This window comes from Tamandua tetradactyla, chromosome 19 (assembly GCF_023851605.1).
Source record: "Tamandua tetradactyla isolate mTamTet1 chromosome 19, mTamTet1.pri, whole genome shotgun sequence".
NCBI lineage: Eukaryota > Metazoa > Chordata > Mammalia > Pilosa > Myrmecophagidae > Tamandua > Tamandua tetradactyla.
Genome location: NC_135345.1, coordinates 37534668 through 37553098, shown reverse-complemented (window position 1 = coordinate 37553098; position 18431 = coordinate 37534668). Strand labels below are relative to the sequence as shown.

Sequence of the window (18431 nt, the reverse complement as noted above, 5' to 3'; positions counted from 1 at the left end):
TCTTGAGACATTTTCCTACATTTTCTTCTTGGAGTTTTATAATCTTTCTTCATTAATTTGGGTCATTGATCCATTTTGAATTAATTTTCTATATAAGATCTTAGATAGGGATCCTCTTTCATTCTTTTGCATATGGATATCCAATTGTCCCAACACCATTTTTTTAAAAGACTGTTTTTTTTTTCCAGTTGAGTTGACTTACTAACTTTGCCAAAAATCAGTTGGTTATAGATGTGAGGGTCTCTTTCAGAACTCTGAATTTGATTCCATTAGTCAATATATCTAGCCTTGTGCTAGTACCATGCTGTTTTGACCACTGTTCCTTTGTAATATGCTTTAAAGTCAGGAGGTGTGATTCTCTGATGTCATTCTTCTTTTTCAAGATATTTTTGTCTATTTGAGGCCCTTACCCTTCTAAAAAAATAGATAATTGGCATTTCCATTTCTGCAAAGTAGGCTGTTGAATTTTTTTTTTCCATATGGTATATGGCAAGGTCATATTTCATTATTTTTCCATATGAGCATCCCACTATTACAGACCATTTGTTGAATTTTTTTTGTTTGTTTTTTTGGGGAAGGAACTGCATGAACCAGGAATTGAACCCGAATCTCCCACATCACAGGCAAAAGTTCTACCACTAAACTACCCTTGCACCCCCAGATTGTTGAATTTTGATTGAGATTGTGTTGAATATGTAAATCAATTTGGGTAGAATTGACATCTTAACAAAATTCAGTTATGTCCTTGGTTAAATTTACTTTTAATTATTTGGTTCTTTTAGTTGCTGTTATAAATACAACATTTTTCTTGATTTCCTCCTCATGTTGCTCATTATTAGTGTATGGAAGCACTACTGATTTTTGTGTGTTGATCTTGAGTCCTACAACTTTACTGAACTTGTTTATTAGCTGTAGTAGTTCTGTTGTAGAGTTTTTGGAGCTTTCTACATATAGAATCATGTCATCTGCAAATAATGAAAGTTTCACTTTTTCCTTTCCAATTTGGATGCCTTTTATTTCTTTTTCCTGCCTAACTACTCTATGTAGAACTTCCAGCACAATGTTGAATAACACTGGTGGCAGTAGGCATCCTTGTCTTGGTTCATATCTTAAAAGCTTTCAGTTTTTCACTATTGACTATGATGTTAGCTATGGGTTTGTCATATATGCCCTTAATCATGTTGAGAAAGTTTCCTTTTCTTCCTATTTTTTGAAGTGTTTTTTCAAAATGGACACTGGATTTTGTCAAAAGTACCTTTTCTGCATCAATGAGATGATCATGTGGTTTCCCACCTTTGTTTTGTTAATATGGTATATTACATTAGTTGATTTTCTTATGTTGAACTACTCTTGAAAACCTGAGAAAAACCATCTTGATCATGGTGTATAATTCTTTTAAAGTGCTTTGGATTCAATTTGAAGTAATTTGCTGAGAATTTTTGCATCTGTATTCTTTAGAGAAATATACATGTAATTTTTTTTTCTCGTACTGTCTTTATGTGGCTTTGCAATTAGGGTGATGATGACCTCAGATTGTGTTAGGCAGTGTTCCTCTTCAATTTATTTGAAGAGATTGAATAGGACTGAAATGAATACTTCTTAGAATGATTGTTTGAATTCATCTGTGAAGCCATCTGGTCCTGGGCTACTCTTTGTTGGCCGGTTTTTGATGACTGATTCAATCTCTTGTAATTGGTCAGTTGAGGTCTTCTATTTCTACTAGAGTCGGTGCAAGTTGTTCATCCATCTCATTTAGACTGTCTAATTTGTTAACATACAGTTGTTCATAGTATCTCTTAAGAACTTCTCATTTCTGTGGGTTCAGTAGTAATGTCCCCCATTTCATTTCTAATTTTATTTGTTTGACTTGTCTCTCAGTTTTTCCTTATAAATCTAGCTAAGGGTTTGTGAATTTTGTTGATCTTCTTAAAGAGCCAACTTTTTTTTTAATTCTATTTTTTAATCTTCATTTTTATTTATTTCTGTTCTCATCTTTATTTCTTCCCTTCTGCTTACATTGGAATTGTATTGCTCTTCTTCTGGTTCCTCCAGATGTGCAGTTAGGTCTTTGATTTAGGCTCTTTCTTCTTTTTTTTTTTTAATGTAAGTGTTTTGAGCTATGAATTTCCCTCTCAGTACTGCATTCACTGCATTCCATAAGTTTTGAAATGTTGTGTTCTCATTTTTATTTATCTTGAGGTATTTACTGATTTCTCTTGCAATTTCTTCTTTGATCCACTGATCAGTTAAGAGTGTGTTATTCAACTTCCATATATTTATGCATTTTCCAATTTTCTGCCTATTATTGATTTCCAACTTCACTCCATTATGGTCAGAGAAGATGGTTTATGTAATTTCAGTGTTTTTAAATTTATTGAGTCTTGTTTTGTGAAACCCCCCACCGTGTGTTCTATCCTGGAGAATGATCCATGCATAGTTGAGAAGAATGCATATCGTGTGTCATGGTTAGGGACAGGTGTCAACTTGGCCAAGTTGTGGTACCTGTTCATCTGATTGAGCAAGCGCTGGCCTGTCTGTTGCAATGAGGACATTTCATAGGATTAGGTCATGATCACGTCAGCTACATCCACAGCTGATTCCATTTGTAATCAGCCAAAGGGGAGTGTCTTCTGCAATTAGTGATGCTAAATGCAATCATGGGAAGCCTTTTAAGGAGGACTCAGAGAAGACAGGTTGCATTCCTGCTTTGGCTGGTGAGCCTCTCCTGTGAAGTTCATCCAGGCCATCCATTGGAGTCATTGGCTTCGCAGCCTGCCCTGTGGATTTTGGACTCTGCGTTCTTATGGTCTCGTGAGACACTTTCATAAATTTTATATTTGCAAGTGTTCCCTGTTGATTCTGTTTCTCTAGAGAACCCTAACTAATACAGTCGGTGAGGACCTGGGGTAACAGAAGGGCTGTGCCTGGATCCACACACCCCAGAAAGCAGCTGGCTACATCTGCTAAGGAATGCAGGTGCATGTCCCCAGCCCAGCCATTCCACTCCTGTGGGTGGCTAGAAAGGCTCGGTGCTGGGTGCCATGGGCACAGACCATGCCTCCTACCAACAACAAATCAAAGCTAGGAAGTGCCCACCAAGGCCAGAGCGGATAAGGAAATCAGGCCTCATTTACATTATGAACACCATGCAGCAACGGGGAATGGACAAACTAGACCCACCCAGGTGAAATGGACAAAGTTTCACGGTGGGCACACTTCGAAGAGGCAGGTTGCCGCAGGTCTATGTAACACATGGTGAATACGGTGTCATCTGCTAGCTTGGTCTCCTGGCTTCCTGTTTCATGAAGCTCCCCGGGAGGCATTTTCCTTCTTCATCTCCAAAGGTCGCTGGCTGGTGGACTCTCTGCTTCATGGTGCTGCAGCATTCTCTGCTCTCTCTCTCTGAGTCTCTCTGAATCTCCAAAATGTTTTCTCTTTTATAGGACTTCAGAAACTAATCAAGACCCACTCAAATGGGTGGAGACATGTCATCCCCTAATCCAGTTTAACAACCATTCTTAACTAAATCACATCAACCACGGAGATGATCTCATTACAGTTTCAAACATACAGTATTGAATAGAGATTATTCTACCTTTATGAAATGGGACTTATATTAAAACATGGCTTTTCTTAGGGGACATGCTTCCTTTCAAACCAGCACATTCCACCCTCTGGCCCCTAAAAAAGACATGTTTTTCCCATATACAAAATACATTAATTTCATGACAATATCAGAAATCCTTAAACCTATCAGTAGCAATATAATGAAGTACAAAATTAGAGACAGTATAAAAATCTCATCAAGTCAGTTACAGGCATGGTCTATCCTAAGGCAAAATTTTCTCCATTTGCTCTGGACCTTTGAAAACTCATAACAAGTTATTTGCTGCCAACATAAAAAGGAGGAACATTCATAGGATACATATACTTATTTCCATAGGGAGGAAGGAACACAGGGGTCACCAGACCCATACAGTTTAGAAAACCCACAGGGCAAAGTCCATTAGATTTCAAAGTCTGAGACTCATTTATCCTCAAGGCTTTAGAAGGTGGCAGTCCCACCCTTTCCAAATGCCTATGCCTGCCTCTCTCTGAATGCAACCTTGGGGGATATTGGGAAGACCACCTTTCTCTCGGCTCCACCCTCTCCAAGCATTGGGGCCTCACCCGGGCACTCTGCCATCTCCGGGGCACACGCTCAACCCCTCCATGTGGTGACAGCCAGGCTAGTTGCTCGTTTACAGTTCTAAGGCTAAGAAAATGTCCCAATTAAAACAAGTCTATAGAAATGTCTAATCAAAGGCATCCAGGGAAAGATACCTTGGTTCAAGAAGGCCGATGAAGTTCAGGGTTTCTCTCTCAAGTGAGAAGGCACATGGCAAACACAGTCAGGGCTTCTCTCTCGGCTGGACAGGCACATGGCGAATACGGTGTCATCTGCTAGCTTGGTCTCCTGGCTTCCTGTTTCATGAAGCTCCCCGGGAGGCGTTTTCCTTCTTCATCTCCAAAGGTCGCTGGCTGGTGGACTCTGCTTCATGGTGCTGCAGCATTCTCTGCTCTCTCTGAGTCTCTCTGAATCTCCAAAATGTTTCCTCTTTTATAGGACTTCAGAAACTAATCAAGACCCACTCAAATGGGTGGAGACATGTCATCCCCTAATCCAGTTTAACAACCATTCTTGACTAAATCACATCAACCACGGAGATGATCTCATTACAGTTTCAAACATACAGTATTGAATAGAGACTATTCTACCTTTAAGAAATGGGATTTATATTAAAACATGGCTTTTCTTAGGGGGCATACTTCCTTTTGAACCAGCACATCATGCTATTTCGGTGTACAATGTTCCATATATATCTGTTAGGTCTAGTTCAGGATGTTCTCTGTTTACTCATTGATCCTCAGTAGGTGTTCTATATATTGATGAGAGTGGTGCATTGAGTCTACAACTGTTGTTGTAGAGAAGTCTATTTTTCCCATCAGTTTTGTCAGTGTTTGCCTTATGTATTTTGGGGTGCTATGATTAGATGCATAAACTTTTTTTTTTTTCACGTGGACAGGCACCAGGAATCAAACCCTGGTCTCCAGCATGGCAAGCAAGAATTCTGCTATTGAACCACCATCGCACCACCCAGTGCATAAACATTTATGATTATTATTTCTTCTTGATGGATTACTCCTTTTATTAATATATAGTGTTCTTCTTTGTCTTTTATATCAGCTTTGCATTTAAAATCTATTTTTTTCTGATATTAGTATAGTTACCCGTGCTCTTTTTTCATTACTCTTAGAATGGAATATCTTTTATCAGCCTTTCACTTTCAACCTATTTGTGTCTTTGGGTCTAAGTGGAGTTTCTTGTAAACAACATATAGTTGGATCATGCTCTTTTATCCATTCTAATTTTTGTCTTTTTATTGGGCAGTTTAATCCATTAACATTCATTGCTATTACAGCCATTTTATCCTTTGTATTTTGTATGTCGTATCTTATTTTTGTCTTTTTACCGTTTTAATTATCCTTAGTGATAATATTCATTTCTACACTCTACTCCAAACCTCTTTCTCCCATCTTTTCCTTTCATCTTGCAGTACTCCCTTTAGTATTTCTAGTAGGACAATTTCTGCCAATGAACTCTCTCAGTTTTTCCTTCTATGTGACTATATTAGATTTTCCCTCATTTTTGAAGGACAGTGTTGTTGAATAAAGAATTGTTGGCTGGCTGTTTTCCTCTTTCAGTGCCTTATATATATATATCATATCACTACCTTTTCATCTCCATGTTTTCTGATGAAAAATTGAAACTTAATCTTTGTTGAGGATCCCTTGTATGTGACAAATTGCTTTCTGTAACTGCGTTCAGAATTCTCTCTTTATCTTTGACATTTGACCTTCTGATTAGTGAGGACTCAGAGTAGATCTGTTAGGATTTATTCTGTTTGGAATACGTTGCACTCCTTAGACATGAGTGCTTATGTCATTCATAAGAGTATAAGAGTGTGGACATTTTTGTCCATTATATCTTCAAATATTCTTTCTGTCCCTTTTCCCTTCTCTTCTCCTGAGACATCTGTGATGTATATGTTCGTGTGCCTCATGCTGTCATTTAAATCTCTGAGCCCATGCTCAGTCTTTTCCTTTTTTTCTGTATCCTTCTTTCTGCAATAATTTGATTGCCCTATCTTCTTGCTCATTGATTCTTTTTTCTTTTTGTTTAAATCTGCTATTATATGCCTTTAGTGTATTTTTAATCTCTTATATTGTGCCATTCATCCCCATAATTTCTGTTATTTTTCTATTTTTACTTTTAGATGCTTCTTTATGCTCACCCAGTGTCGTCTTAATATCCTTTATCTCTTTAGCCATGTTTTCCTCCAGCTCCTTGAATTGATTTAGTAGATTTGTTTGAACTTGTTTGATAAGTTCTTTCAAATTCTGTGTTTGTTCTGAAGTTTTAATGGGTTTTCTACACTGGGCCATGTCTTCTTCTTCATTTGGCTTGTAACTTTTTGCTGATACCAAGGCATCTGATAATCTTCATGAGTTTATTCTGAAGATTAGTTTCTCTCTTGGGTCATATTGTTAACCGGCTTGTGTTAAGGATCATCTTTGATGCTTATTTTATCTTATTCTAGACTTTTATATAGCCGGTGTTTAAGTGGTCAGATATTTACATCTTTTCTTTATCTGATTTTTGCCTTGGATATAGTACAATTTTTGAGATTGTACTTTTTGTGACATTGTTTCACCACCAGCAGCAAACTTCTTTTCCTCCATTCCTTCTCTGGGAATCTTGTTCTATTCTGTTTGTTTTTGTGTAGGATTTTCTCCGCAGCTCCTTTGATTTGTTTAAATTCTCTTCCTTACTCAGTTCCTCCATTTTCTTTGCATTTTTCAATTCTGGGAGCTGCCTCCCCCAGATGCAGGTGGCATTCCCAAGTAGCTTGTGTTGCACCCTGGGGTTCTGAAGACTTGGGACTTGTGCCTGGATATATTTGGGGTTCTAGTAGTCTCCTATGAGTGGCTCTAAAGTCTCTGACAGAGGAGAGAGGGAAAGATCCCAGTCTCTGAGGGTCTCCTAGGCCATGCTGGACTAAGTGAGGAGAGGGAGTGAGATCGTTGTTATAGAATGGCAGTTTCCAGCCTGTATTTTTCTTTCTCTTTGCTTCAGTATTTGTGGAGCCCTTCTCAAATGTGTACCATCTTCCAGAGTTTTAAGTAAGTGAGATTTGCCCTTTTATTAGTGGAATCTCTGGGGAGTTATTTCAGGGATGTGTTGTATTGACATGTTGATGATGTCATTCTGTCTCTGTGTGTTTTATTTTATATCACAGGCTCTGTGTTTTAGGCTTTTTCTTACCTGACAAAAATTTGACTGAAAGAACAAATGACAGTTCAGGAAAAAAAAAATTAGTTGATATTTGTTTTATAAATGAGTATTTCCTCATTCAAGCTAAAACCGTGTACATTAAAATGAAATATGAATATCTTTATAAGTGAGGGAAGCTCTGTATAAAATTATTTTAGTTCAGTTATTTCATCAGTCAGGGATGCATTAAGTACCAAATGACAGCTTGAAGGATCACTTAAACAGATAGTGGTTTATTTTTTAGCAGCTCTCCTGGTATAGACAGGCTGTTTGTATTTTTTTTCAATTCTGTAATCCTTAGCATGTAAGAGTAGGTCCTCATATTTCTCATTTCAAGGATTCTAAAACGGCTCCTCTGCTTCTAGATGTTATTTCCCTAGATGGCAAGGGGTAAAAGACTTCCTTTTTCCAAGGCTTTTCCCTACCCCTTCTCCTGCTTGGATTATTTATATTTATTTATTCATCCAAACTATGACGTATAGTTACAACTGGCTGCAAAGGAGGTGGAAAAAATTAATGTTTTTACTTTTAGCCTGTATAACAGGCAATATAAAGAGAATATCTGTAGATTGCTTCTTTCACTGTCCCCCCACAAGTGTCCTTATTTAAAATGGACTTACCTTTTTCTTTTTTTACATGGGCAGGCACCGGGAATCGAACCCGGGTCCTCTGGCATGGCAGGCAGGCATTCTTGCCTGCTGAGCCACCGTGGCCCGTCCTACCTTTTTTTTTTTTTTTTTTTTTTTTTTTTTTTTTTTGTCATTTGCCTTTAATGTGGTGACTTTTTCCTAGTCAGAATTTAATTTAGGAATTCAGAACACATTGAGTCTGTGTATGTGGATAATTCATTATTTGAATGACAGATATTTTTTTTAATATTGAAATTATTTATTTGGTAAAATTCCAAAATTCATATGATTAGATGAAGTATTATAAGCTTTAATGCTTTTAGAATTTGGGGTTACTGTAGCCTTTTGAACAATTTCGAATTTTGGTAAGATAAACTGAATATTGTGGTTGTAGATATTGAGAAAAATGTCAATTTTCATATCAAATTAGCATTAGAGGATATTTTTAAGAATCTGATGAAAGGAAGAGGAAAGTAATAAAATATTAGAAATGAGATAATACTTATACTTTATAGCCTATGTAGTGTTTTTTTTTTCCCAGAGTTAAAAAGGGGGCAATAATTATGACTGAACAGAGGTAGAATAACATAGTAAAACAAACTGAAAACAACCAGTTTTTATTTAATTTAAAAATTACATAAATTAAAAGTTTAATTTTCTTTAACTTTTTTATTGTATGGTATAGCATAGATACAAAGCAAAGAAATAAAAAAGCAATAGTTTTCAAAGCACTCTCCAATAAGTAGTTACAGGACAGATCCCAGAGTTTGCCGTGGGCTACCATATGATTCTCTCAGGTTTTTCCTTCTAGCTGCTCCAGAATGTAGGAGGCTAGGAGGCTTACATTTTTTTTTTATCAGCACAATTGTCTTTTTTCCTTCTTTTTTTGTAAAAAATAACATATATACAAAAAAAGCAATAAATTTCAAAGCATGTCACCACAATGAGTTGTAGAACATATTTCAGAGTTTAATTTGGGTTGCAGTTCCACAAATTTAAGTTTTTACTTCTAGCTGCTCTAAGATACTAGTGACTAAAAGAGGTATCAATTTACTGATTCAGCATTCACATTCATTTCTTAAATTCTGACTTCACTGTATAACTCCACCATCATCTTTGATCTTTCCATCCCTCTCTTTAGGGGTGCTTGGGCTATGGCCTTTCTAAATTTTTCATATTAGAAGGGTCTGTCACTAATATGGGGTAGAGATGGAACTGTGGTATTCTGGAGAGGCTGGGCCCTGTAGGTTTCAGGACTTATCTGGATGAGGGACCCATCTGGAGGTTGTGGATTTCTGGAAAGTTATTCTAGTGCATGGAACCCTTGTGGAAACTTATATATTGCCCTAGGTGTTCATTAGGCTTGGCTGGAATTGTCCTGGTTGGGGTTTGGCAGGTTGTAGCAAGGTCTAACTGAAGCTTGTGTAAGAGCATCCTCCAGAGTAGCCTTTCAACTCTGTTTGAACTCTCTCTGCCACTGATATTTATTCGTTACACTTCTTTTCCCCCTTTTGGTCCAGATGGAATTGTTGATTACACAGTGCCAGGGCTGGATTCAGCCCTAGAAGTCATCTCCCATGACACCAGCCTGTCCCCTTTTTGCCATGTACAACTTGCAATATATCTTTATTTTACTGAGTTTTGATTTCCCCATCTTTTTATGTAATGTAGTTATTCCAACTCACAGTGTCATTTGACTTTCCCACCTAGGAAAGTGCTTAGCATATAGTAGGTGTTAACTCTTAAGTTCTCTTTACTGAATGGATAAAAGTGAATATGGGATCTGCCTTAAAAATGAGACATACATACGCAGCTCAAGATCTGTGGCCTAGTGAGCTTATCTTTCATGTTAAACAAACTGTCATGTTTTATCATCAGCGTGATTGTTAAGTTTAGAATGGTACAGTATTATCATGTACTGAAAGTGACTGCCTTAAATGAGAAAACCACTTGCAATTATTATTATTTTTTACATGCTGTATGGTGGGGGTCATATTTCATTCTTTTTCCATGTGCATATCCCATTATTGTAGCACCATTTGTTGAATTTTTTTTAGGGGGTGCACAGGTGCAATTAATTTTTTAATGAATTATTTAACTCTATATATGAAGCAAAATTATTTGAAAATCTTAGTAGGGCTTATTTGAAAATCTGATTGGACTTTCAAAATCTATGTGTCTGTTTCTTTCTTTATTTATTTTTAATGTTTTTCTCCAAACTAGGATTTTAAGAGTGGACTTGGTATTACCATAATCCCCATGAATGTAGCAAATGTAAAGCAGGTGGATCGAACTGTGAAACAATCTTTTGAAATAATCACTCCCTATAGGAGTTTTAGGTAAGCAATTTTAAAGCATTTTGTGTTTGAACTGTTATGAGATATCTTGGATGATCTAACTTTCCACTGTTAATATTTTTCTCTCTTATAAGATATTTAATAAAATATCCTACTATTTTTCCATTATGTCTAAGTTTTTAGCCAGAATATGAAAAAAATCCTGAGAAATAGACTTGAATAGTAATGTAACCTGCCAAAATATTTATTTTATGAGATTTGCGACATTTTTAACACCTCTTTTTCATAGAATTGTGACTGTATTAATTTTTATCAACACATATGTGACAAATTCATGTTTCAAAGGAATAGAATAAAAAATAATATATTATCTTTAAGCTGTATTATTTGCCATCCTTTTGCCTCATCAAGTACATCTGTCCTTTAGGATCCATCTCTAGTTAGAAATGCTACATAGTGATTTCCTGAAAGAAACTTCAGCCCAAAATGATGCTAAATTTAATGATCCTCATCTTTTAGCATTTGATTATATATTTGGAGTAATGATATTTTGCCGTCATTGTGACAATGAAATGGAAAACTTGTAAATCCTTACTATGGTTTAATAGTCTATGATGGCTCCATAGCTTTAATACACAGACTAAGCATAAGTCAGTATCTGTTGAGTTAAGCTACATTAATTCACTTGTCACACATAGTCAGCACACCACAAGGTAGTGTGCAGGTCAGAGGGAACTGCTATAGACCTTGGAAGTGTGAGCAGTTACTGAGAAATTAAAAAAATACCACTGAATCTATTGTTCATTTTACTGACAGCATACATCCACTGGGTCGAATTTTATGCAAGAAATGATTGCATAAAGAATAGTAAGCTTGATTTTCACGTGTGCATACTTTAGCCTCAACTCAAGCTATCTGTATTGGCTGTGATCACTCTTTATGTAGAACCAAAACCATGAAAGAGTTTCTCAATATTGTAAGAATGGTAGAATCATAGTTACTTCAGAAAAAAATGTAATCCATGTAACCCACTGATTATTCTTATGGATTTTTTAGAATATGTTAATCTTCTGTTATTCTCATTGCATTTCAAGAAATTCTCTTCTTTGGAGCAGAAAATCTTATGTGCAGGTTGATTTTGTGTGTCATTGGTCTGGTACATAGCACTGTAACATATTCCATGGTACATTGTAGATACTCAGTAAATAGTTCTTGAATGGGAGATCTAGCGTATAATGTTTAATCCCTTCACTCAGGCATACAATAAACACTAAGAATAAATCAGAACATGAGTAAAACTGACTTAGAAATTTGTTAGAATGGTAAATACTTAAAATTTATTTGAGTTCTCAGTTTCTTGAAGCCTTGTAGACATCTTTATAATTAATTAAATAAATAAAAGTTCTGTATTCAAGCCTGAAAAAAATATTACAATTTTTGGTGTTTTTTTTTTTTTTTTTTGAAATTTCATTTCAGGTTGTCATAGAATAGTTGCTTGACATAATATATCAATAATCCTGAAACTCAGCCAGTCTCTTACGGATTTTTATATAACCACTGCTTAGAAGACATGACCTCTTATTTGAGCTTTTGACCTAACAAGGCTTTTTAAATATCCTGGTCAGAAAGATGCATATGTTAATTTTAGTTTGAGATATATAAAGTAAGTCATAAGCAATGTGGAAAATTAAAAGGAAGAAAATTGATTTCTTAAATTAGATTATTTTTAGCAGAAAAACAGTCCTGAACTCCCTGGAAAGCATACTTTTCATCTGCTATTTAATTTGTGAGTGAAATGAATAAGCAAACTGAACATACTGCTTAATTGGCCTTTACGAGGGAGATCGATAATACAGAAGCATTAATTGTTTCAGCTTTACAGCTGAATCTGAAAAAGAGAAGCAGGAGTGGATTGAAGCTGTGCAGCAATCAATAGCAGAAACTCTCTCTGATTATGAAGTAGCTGAGAAGATTTGGTTCAATGAGTCCAACAGGAGTTGTGCAGATTGTAAAGCCCCAGATCCTGACTGGGCATCCATCAATCTCTGTGTTGTCATCTGTAAGAAGTGTGCAGGTAATTAGTGATAAGTTATGCTCATCACTGCTGGGTGGCAGATTGGCACTGAATGCTCTTTATTGTCATATATAATATGTCACAGCTAGTGATTGTGAAAAATAAAGCCAGAAGAAGCTTGTTAGATTTAAATCAAATTCAGAGATATCTTACAATTCTAAACTGTTCTTATGCATGACTTAGATATAAAAATTGATCTTTAAGCATTTAATCATATTATGTGCCTAAAGTCCATGTATGGATTTTAAAAAGTAAAGGCTGAAATTTTTAGATTTTAGATGTGCTTCAGAATGCACCTTGAATAAAGTTGCATCTTTGCAAGAAGTTTTGTCCATTTTGCCCCATTTTTTTAAATTAATTTATTTTTTTATTTATGATACATAACCACATACAAACACAAACATTCTTATCATATGGTCATTCTGTTCTTGTTATATAATCAACAACTCACACTATCATCACACATAGTTGTATATTCATCATCAAGATAATTTCTTAGAACATCTGCATCAATTCAGAAAAAGCAATGAAAAGAAAACAGAAAAAAATTCATACATACCATACCCCTTACCCCTCCCCTTCACCGATTACCAGCCTTTCAATCTACTAAATTTATTTTAACATTTGTTCCCCCTATTATTTATTTTTAATCCATATATTTTACCTGTCTTTCGATAAGCTAGACAAAAGGAGCATCAGACACAAGGCTCTCACAACCACACAGTCACACTGCAGCAGCCATATCATCATGCAATTATCTTCAAGAAACATGGCCACCAGAGCACAGCTCCACATTTTCAGGCAGTTCCCTCCAGCCTCTCCATTACACTTTAACTAAACAGGTGATATGTATTTAATGCATAAGAATAACCTCCAGGATAACCTCTTGACTCTGTTTGGAATCTCTCAGCCATTGACACTTTATTTTGTCTCATTTCACTCTTCCCCCTTTTGGTCGAGAAGAGTATTTCAGTCCCTTGATGCTGAGCTCCAGCTCATTCTAGGATTTCTGTCCCACGTTGCCAGGAAGGTCCACAACCCTGAGAGTCATGTCCCACATAGAGAGGGGGAGGGCAGTGAGTTTGCTTGCTTTATTGGCTGAGAGAGAGAGGCCACATCTGAGCAACAGAAGAGGTTCTCTTGGGGGTGAGTCTTAGGCCTAATTTTAAGTAGGCTTAGTTTATCCTTTGCGGGATTAAGTTTCATATGAACAAACTCCAAGATTGGAGTCTCGGCCTATTGCTTTGGATATCTCCATTGCTTGTGAAAATATCAAGAATTCTCCACTTGGGGAAGTTGAATTTTCCCCCTTTCTCACCATTCCCCCTAGTTTACCCCATTTTTTGTAAGGCATGTTTTGCACATTAAGGTTGTTCTCAGCTCTAAACTTTGTGTACCAGAAACATTATCTCTTACAATGAGGGTTTTTATTAAGAAGCATGTTACAAGGGTATTGAAGTTTATGGAAATGACTGATTTTCTTGTTTTGGCCTTTTACCTAACAATCTGATGTCTCAGTGTATTTGGGAGCTGAGAAATTTGTCCAAGTTGAAGGAAATGAACCTTTTAGGCATTTGATCATGAAAATTTTGGAGAAAGTCAGCCATACCTTAAACATTGCTTCAATTCTCCATTAGTTTCCCCATTCTCCCCCTGAAATTCACCAAGTACAGTTCTGGTCTTGGAGACTAAGTAAGATGAAAAAGACACGGTCTTTCTTCCTATAATGTATAACTGCGAGTTGCAGTTGAATATATGAGAAATTCAAGACTAGAGATGAGTATAGGGATCAATGAGCGAAGACACAAGAGAGGTGCCAAAGTCAAGTGGAGCAAGAACAGTGAGCAGTGGAGTCAAATAACTGTTTTAAATCCTTAATACTCTTCTTGAGCGGTATTCTACTTTATTTCTCATCATACTAAGGTAGATTTCCTTACTGACTGATTAACAATATCAATATCAACAGTAAAAAGCCATTAGCTACTCACCTTCTACCTGGTGTTTAGAAAATTATCTGCGTTTTTCATTTTTTTTTCCAATCCTTTTCTTCTCCTCTCCAGTCTCACTGGGAAAGAAAGCCTTCATGTTGTTCAAGGCTGTTCTTTAAACTTACGCTTCCTTTCTTTCCTCCTTCTTCAGGATCCTCATCCATCACTTATTCACTCTCCTATGTAAGTATTCAACCATGATTTCTTTTGTTTCATAGTTTCTTTTTTTCTTATAAACTTGCGTAAGTCTGTTCTATTAGCCTAACACCAGTAAGCTTTTTGAAACTTCACATTTCCTTTTCTGTGTCAATCTCTCATTTTTGACTTTCATAGACAAAATACTTACAATAAGAGTGGTTTGCATGTGTTTTCTTCATTTCTTTAACTTCCTACTTTTTCTTTAGCATATTATGCTATCCATCTTTGTTCTCTATGCCAGTAAAACTCTTTTCACTGCATTTACCAGTGTCATACCCATAAATTTCTATGTAATCAATTCCTATGTTTACTGACTTCTCTGCAGCATTTTACACTTTTAACCAAGCTTTCTCTCTGTGACATCCCATTCACTCTTCACTTGAGGATACCATTTTTTCTTAGAACTCAGTGTTCTTACCATTCTGATCATATTTTTCAGGTTACTCTGTCTGCTTCTGAGTAGTGTTCCCTTGGGTTACATCCTCAGCTCCCTTTCACTTTATCCTCCATAAGTGATATTATTTAATTACTTGAGTTACACACCCATTTTTAAGCAGATGACTCTAATGCTGTTACTCCTGAAACTAGCATAATTAACTATATTATAGAACCTCTGCTTGAATTTGCCAAAGAAACCTCAAAAATAACATAAAAAACTGAGCTCCCATAGCTTCCCAATCTACACTTTCATATATTTCCAGTCTTGATCAGAAGCAATACCTTTTACTCTAAACTCATGACTAAGACCTGGGAAATCTTCTTGCCTCTTCTTCTTTCCTTAAAGCCCACATCCTATCAGTTATACCTTCTTAATATCTCCAAATCCTTCCATTCTGTTTCTCCTCCTGCTTTCACAACACAGATTCTCAAAATTTCTTATCTATTCTACTCTAGCAGTCCATCTTCAAATTTTTCTACACGCCTCTAAGTTTGCTCACCTTCGATATTGCCTTTTCCAGTAATTTTTAAAAATACAAATTTATGCAAATTTCTGCTTTGGAAATTCTAGGGTTTGGGCTCTGAGTGTTTCTACCTGCAAAAAGGAGAGGAAAGGAGACTCTTACCCAGTATAGAGAGGGGAAAGAACTCTCATTTCTCAAAAGGCAAAGGTCCTTTAAGGTCAAGAACAACTGTCTTATATACCCTTGTTTCCCTCACAGCTTAGAGAGCACTTGACATTTGCCTAAATACTCAATAATCACTGAATGATGATTTTTACAGTAGAATTGAATCTAGGATAATAGAATACTGGGATCTTTTTCTTCCAGATAAAATAGAATCCACATTGGATTTTTATGTACACATTTGTTAAGAGTTGTACCTAACTATTTTAATAGTTGAGAAATAATATCTGTTTCCACTACATATAATTTAACCAGATGCATTATAAAAGGATTTCAGTGGCATACAATTCCTAGCCAATTATCAGATTAAAAGAAAAAACTATTTTGAGAGGTGCAGTTTTATACAAATACAGGGTCATGACGAAGATGATTGCTGCTATCTTCATTGTTGTCGTGATTTCCATATAATGACCACCACTACCTTTAGTGTTTTGGGCATATAGGAAAGTAGATATTGATATGTTTTAAGTTGAAAAGATATACGCATATAGATATTTGCATGCACATACCTATATTCTTAAAAAGTAAAATAAATTTGCGTGCAATTTAAAATAGAAATGTAATTGTTTTTTTTACTTCAGGACAACATAGATCTTTAGGTCCAAAAGATTCCAAGGTTAGAAGTCTAAAAATGGATGCCAGCATTTGGAGCAATGAGCTCATTGAGGTAAGTCTAATATAACTCTGGCGGTGATTAGCACAGCTTGGGGGAGGAGGCGTGCAATGGAGCCCCATGCAGTTCTTTAGCAGTTCTTTGATAAAGTCCTCATCACATTCTCAAAATGTGTTATAGCCTGTTTAATCGTAGTAACTCTTTCAGAATGTTTCCTTAATAAGATCATTATTTTAAAAATAGAAAGTGCAAGGAGCTTTAATAGTAATAGTTTCTTTTAAAGGATTGAAAGTTTTTTGTTTTGTTCTGTTTTGTTTGTAAGCTAAAATTTGCTTGTTTTTTTTTACCCAGAATAGATGAAATATTTTTAAAACTGATATTGTGGGAAGACATTTGGCAGAGTTCGTAGTTCTCTTTCTTAGCCATGCTGTGCTATTTACTGTGACCTTATCTAATTTGCTGTCTCCGTGGTCTGCTCATGTTCCACTTGTGCTCTACACAGTATTATCCCACACAGTCATTTGAAGTGAATCCATCACAATGTGAGCTTCAAAAAATAATAATAATGCTTTTGCCAGAGTTAGTGTTGCTTTTGTTTTCCTTCCTTACTATTTTTTCCGATTCTTGTGAGCAAGTAGGCTGTATTTAAAATAAAAGTGCTATCTGTTTTCACATTTCTGTTTCCAACTTATAAAAGAGTTGGGTCTTTTATGACTTTTTCTGTGTTTTAAACTGAGTTATGTTTTAAATTGTAGTGTTAGCTTTCTGCAAATCCAAATACATTTTATAAATTGCTTGCTTTATGACTTTTGGACAATTCAGCTTTTTATTGTCATTGGAAACAAAAGAGCAAATGACTTTTGGGCTGGTAATCTTCAAAAAGATGAAGAATTACACATGGACTCGCCAGTAGAAAAGAGAAAAAACTTTATCACTCACAAGTACAAAGAGGGAAGATTCAGAAAAACCCTTCTGGCATCTCTCACCAAAGAAGAATTAAATAAGGTATTCAGTAAAATACAACATGAGTTTCAACATCTTTTAAAATATGTTCCAATGTTCTTAGTAAGAAGTAAAAAAAATTATACTATTTTGATAAAATTATTGTTTACTTTAATTTTGTTTATGTTTGAAAGCTCATACCAGTGGTTTCCCCATTGCTTCCCCTAAGGATCTAGTAGCAGTAACAAAGGATAGAACCTTCCTCCAAAACTGAAATTTCCAGCTAACCCATGCTCATTATTTTTAAAACTTTGACAAATAAGTGCTCCTCCTTTCTCTTTCTACATTGCTGCTTCATTCTCTGGTGTTTTAGGAGGCTCTTCTATATTAAATATTTAAAGCACATACTTTTATATACCTATCTTTTTATTCTTAGAGGACTTTTTTTTATTGTTCCTAGTTCTCTAATGTTTTTCAATGGCAATTAATATTTTTTAATGACAGTGCTTATTGGATAAGGATCTCCTGGCAAGTAACATTATGTGGAATATTTTGGAATATAAATAAAGCTAATTTTCTATACTTCTCTGAAAACTATGCTACATATACAAATAGATTTATATTACTAGTCTATTCTAAAATGAGTTTTTTCTTCTTTGCATTTTTTGGATTTTATAATGGCAGATAATGATTGCTGGATTCTGGATGGTTATCTAAGATGGTAACAGCCAGGGGGATAAGACAGATATTAAGAATCACATAGTTAGATGTAGGCTATTGTGAAGACACTTTTGTTTTGGAAAGTGTTTTCATAGGTGCTAACTATATTATTAAAATAATTGACCAATTATACCAGGCATGCATCGAATCAATGGTAAGAGGCTATTATAAACCAAGCATTATAGTTAATCTAATTCTGTGCACCAGACAGCTATTAAATAAGTATATAAATAGCAAGCTGTGAATTTGGGGAAATAATTGGTGAGGTTGTAGAACAAGAGCATGTGTTTCCTCATTTGCTTCTCTCTCTTTGGTGATGGTGGGAATCTTGCCAATGAGTAAATTCTGATGTCTGCAAGTGAAATCCTTTGTGCCACATCACACAGTTTATGAGCTAAGCCATTAGGTAAATTTTATATTTAGTGCTAGCAATTGTAGTCCTTCTCAGAATATTTTTAGGATTGTCTGCTC

At 35.6% G+C, this 18431-nt stretch overlaps 1 protein-coding gene across 6 annotated transcripts in view; it reads left to right on the top strand.

Annotated features, from left to right (window-relative positions):
- The window catches only part of ARAP2 (ArfGAP with RhoGAP domain, ankyrin repeat and PH domain 2), a 267935-nt gene that overhangs the window by 142232 nt on the left and 107272 nt on the right, over positions 1–18431 (top strand). For all 6 annotated transcript variants that reach the window (XM_077136560.1, XM_077136561.1, XM_077136562.1 and 3 more), the window contains exons 11-14: positions 10228–10343; positions 12176–12375; positions 16267–16352; positions 17121–17303. In XM_077136560.1, the coding sequence (XP_076992675.1) occupies positions 10228–10343; positions 12176–12375; positions 16267–16352; positions 17121–17303 (585 nt within the window). The remainder of the gene's footprint in view (positions 1–10227; positions 10344–12175; positions 12376–16266; positions 16353–17120; positions 17304–18431) is intronic.